This window comes from Merops nubicus, unplaced genomic scaffold (assembly GCF_000691845.1).
Source record: "Merops nubicus isolate BGI_N331 unplaced genomic scaffold, ASM69184v1 scaffold1989, whole genome shotgun sequence".
NCBI classification, from domain to species: Eukaryota; Metazoa; Chordata; class Aves; order Coraciiformes; family Meropidae; genus Merops; species Merops nubicus.
In genome coordinates this window covers 2,003-5,734 of record NW_008632826.1, presented here as the reverse complement: position 1 = coordinate 5,734, position 3,732 = coordinate 2,003, and the positions used below count along the sequence as shown (strand labels likewise).

The window sequence follows — 3,732 nt, the reverse complement described above, 5'->3', positions numbered from 1 at the left end:
AGCAGGAAGGAAGCTGATGTTCTTTCCCCCTGTGGCCTTGCTCCTCAGGAGTATGGTGTGCTCCTTGGCAGGTCACACCACAGCCCTCGCTCTCACAGGCTGAAGAAATGCATGAAGACCCAACAGACAAACCAAACTAGTGCTGCAGCAAAGGTGCCTTCACTTTAGGCCTTACCCTACCAGCAGCTGCAAGGCTGTGGGACATGAGAAGACTTCCCCACCTCCTTCACACCACCCCAGTGCCCAGGGAGACAGCAGGCTTGTCTCAAGTCCTGGGGACTGCATGAGCTGTGCCACACTGTGAGAGGGTTGTGAGATGTCTGCAGGCATTTGTTTGGATCCAGAGCCAAGCTGCACTGCTTGCATTTGGTTTTTCACAGCCCCACTAGCTCGGGTGTTTGCTTTTGGTAACCCTTGAAAGGGTTATCAAACACTGGAACAGGCTTCCCAGGGAAGTGGTTGAATCACCAGCCCTGGATGTATTTAAAAGCCATCTATATAGGGTGCTCAGGGGTGTAGAAGTGGCCTGGTAGAGGTAGATAATGGTTGGATTCTATCTTAAAGGTCCTTTCCAACCATAGTGATTCTGTGATAACCTCTCCTGCCACATTACTCCAGAGCATTCCCAGAGTGTTGGGCCATGGCCAGATGCAGAGAACCTCCTGAGGATCAAAAGCATTGCCTGGCAGTCCTGTCATGCTCTCTGCTACATAAACCAGCACGAAATGTCTCCGTGAAAGATGCAAGTGCTGTAATAAAATGGGAATAGACTCGTTGGGAAATGAATTCCCTGAGAAACTGGTGAGAGGAGCAGGGGCAAACGTAGTGCATGTTTTTGTCTGGCAGGAGCTTCATGGATTTCCTTTTGATTTCAGCAGATCAAGCAGTGACTTTTAAGAAAAGGAAGCACAACAGAAAGAAGCCCTGAGCCCTCTGTTCCTGTTCTGCAGCCTCAGGAAGAACAGTACAAGGTAAACTCTGTTCTCCTGCATAGACCTGAAACTGAGGATATTACTGATCAAAAGGAGTGAGATCTCTCTCTCTTACTCACTACAACCCCCTCCTTTTGATTCAGAACTTAATGTATGGACAACATTACTGTGAAATTGAGATCACTAACAAATTTTCCAGGTTCCCTAGAAGATTCCCTGAATATTAGCATCTCACAGCAGTCACAACTTTCATTAACAACATTCATTCTTCTTTCCTTTTCAAGCTACCTTTCTTCCTTCCAGCTCTCTTTTTCATTTTTATTCCCTTCTTTTTCTTCCTTCTCCTTTCATCACATGCACAGCTCTCCATCTACATTTCACTCCTCGGTAGTGCTACAAGCCCTTTGCTGACACAGTTTTATCTCTGCTAGACAGAGATACTCATTACTGTTCCTCATCTGTTCTTTCTCTCAAAACACCACACAAAAGACCTTTGAAAACAAGTCCCCAAGTTCTCCAGTACCTCTTAAGACAGGACTATAGCACTGGCACCCACTGGACTACAGAGTCCTCTCAGAGAACATTTTGCTTAAAGAATTACTGTAGCTCCCAGTGCATTTTCTCTTCAGGGTACTAATGGCCTTTATGAAGGAAAAACCTTCTCAAGGGTCCTTACAATACGGGGCCTTTAAGAATGAGAGCTGCTTTTTCACAGCCTATAGGACTTGTACCTATTTTGGCAAGCAGAATCAGAGAGGGAACCCAAGTCTCACGTTCACAAACTCAGCAGCCCGTGTCTGACCCCATTTCAGTTTCCTGTAACTACCCCTGTCCTATTCCCTCCAAGCCTGTGAATCAGACCAAACATAGGCAGGCTTCAAAAGTCCCTCACATTTATTCTGCTGTGTCAGGACTCCAAAAGTATGTTAGCTTCAGACAGAAAACTGGTCGTTTTGAACAAGGTAAGGAACCTGCCTGTTCTGGAGTACTGAGTCTTGGTGTATGAAAGGCTCCCTTTAGTCTGGGGCACTACAGACACGTCCCTCAGGGGCATATCTGCCCGGACCACCGTTCCACATCCTGGCACAACAGAAATCCAGTCCGTGTCCCCGAGCAGCTGACACTGTAACCCAGCCACAGCCAGGTTTCCAAGCCCAGCAGCTCATCACACCCTCCTCACCGGGGCCATAGGAGCAGTCACTCCGAGAAGGTGCAGAGCCAACGTTGGCATCCTGTGTTTCTCTTCCCCCCTCCCTCAAAGCAGCTTCAAACAAAGCAAAAGAACTTCTTCCAGCGGCACTTGGAGAGAGTTTTGATGCCTTTGGCAGTCATCTTCTTTTCCTGCCGTGCTTTGTGCTCGACGCCGCTGACGATGGCCATGTCAAAGACTTCTTTGAGGTTCTTCTGGGTGAGTGCTGAGCATTCCAGGTACGCCTCAGCCCGGATTTTGTCCGCCAGCCCTTCTGCCTGAGGGCGGGGCACGGGCTTCACGTGGTAGCGATCCAGGCTGATGAGGACGTTGACGTCGTCCCTCAGGTCTGCCTGCGTCCCCACCAGCAGCACGGGCGCCCGAGGGTTGTAAGTTCGTATCTCGGGGATCCATTTCTCAGTGATGTTTTGGAAGGAGCTCGGGTTCACCACGCTGAAGCAGACCAGGAAGACGTCGGTGTCGGGGTAACAGAGCGAGCGCAGACAGTCGAAGTCCTCCTGTAGGAAATGGGGGGTAAGGGGAAAGTCTTCACTGGACTGATCTGACAGCAGGATGCTGCAGTGGCTTTTCCCCACATTAAGCAGGGCAGCAGCACCCTCAGAGGCAGGGCAATGTGATGACTTTGTGGCCATGCCACGGTTCAGGCACAAGATTGAGAGCTGAGGGAGCCTGTCACTGACCACCACACCAAACTGCTGATCCTGGGCTAATGCATTTCCTCCCTTCCTGGTTACACACTGCCTTCCTCAAAAGCCTCCAAACAGTCCCTGTCCCCCCAGACCAGAGCTGATAGCTGCTTTGATAGAGCTTACCTGTCCAGCGGTGTCCCACAGCTGGATCCGGACCGGAGCTCCATCCACCAGGACCTGCACTGTAACAGAAAGAACAGGGATGAGCCTAAAGGAGTATTTGGAAAGAAGAGTATTCCTGGACACCTGCTTCTCTAGAGAAGAGCTCTTAGCCAAATGGTGCCCTGAGAATAACTTATCTGCCCTCTTGGGGTGTGGAAGAAGAACAAGGATAAACACAAAGTGAGAACTTCAGCAGCTTGCTCCTAGTGTCTTGGCCAAGAGTGGAAGTTCCAACCAGTCTCCATCAAACAAGCTACTGAAGATTTTTCATATCCAGGCCAGAAATTTGGCTTTGAAAAAAAAAAGTTTGAGTGTCCTAGCTAAGGAAAAGCAAAGACCTAAACCCAGCTTTGAAAAGAAGAGCCTATTAAGGAAACAGTGATGAGTGAAATCCCCTTCAGAGCCTATCCACACACTGAAAAACTGCTGAGTTACACATGTAAGACCTTACATTTCACTCCCTAATCACAGTAAGCCTTCATGTGGTATCAGCTGACTCAGACTGAGGGCTGGCAGGACCTCTGATGGAAATCTGGAATGAAACTGTTAGATGTTGAAGCGCAGACACCACAGGGACCAACTTGGAACTGAGAAAAAGGAGAAGGGAGTTGGGGAGCTGGAAATCACTTGAAAGTCCTGACAGGGTGGATGGGGCTGTGCTCTGGTGAAGAGAGGCAGACATCCTGGCTGAGGTGACAATGGCTGGCACTTACCAGGAGCTGTCTAAATGCCCTTGCTG

At 49.3% G+C, this 3,732-nt stretch overlaps 1 protein-coding gene across 1 annotated transcript; it reads right to left on the bottom strand.

The window, feature by feature from the left end:
* Positions 1-2,198: 2,198 nt before the first annotated feature.
* Positions 2,199-3,013, bottom strand: RHOV (ras homolog family member V; the record flags this gene model as incomplete). Its single annotated transcript, XM_008948005.1, has 2 exons — positions 2,199-2,639; positions 2,955-3,013. Coding segments are annotated over 2 exons (500 nt in total), but the record flags the coding sequence as incomplete, so codon positions are not given.
* Positions 3,014-3,732: the final 719 nt, after the last annotated feature.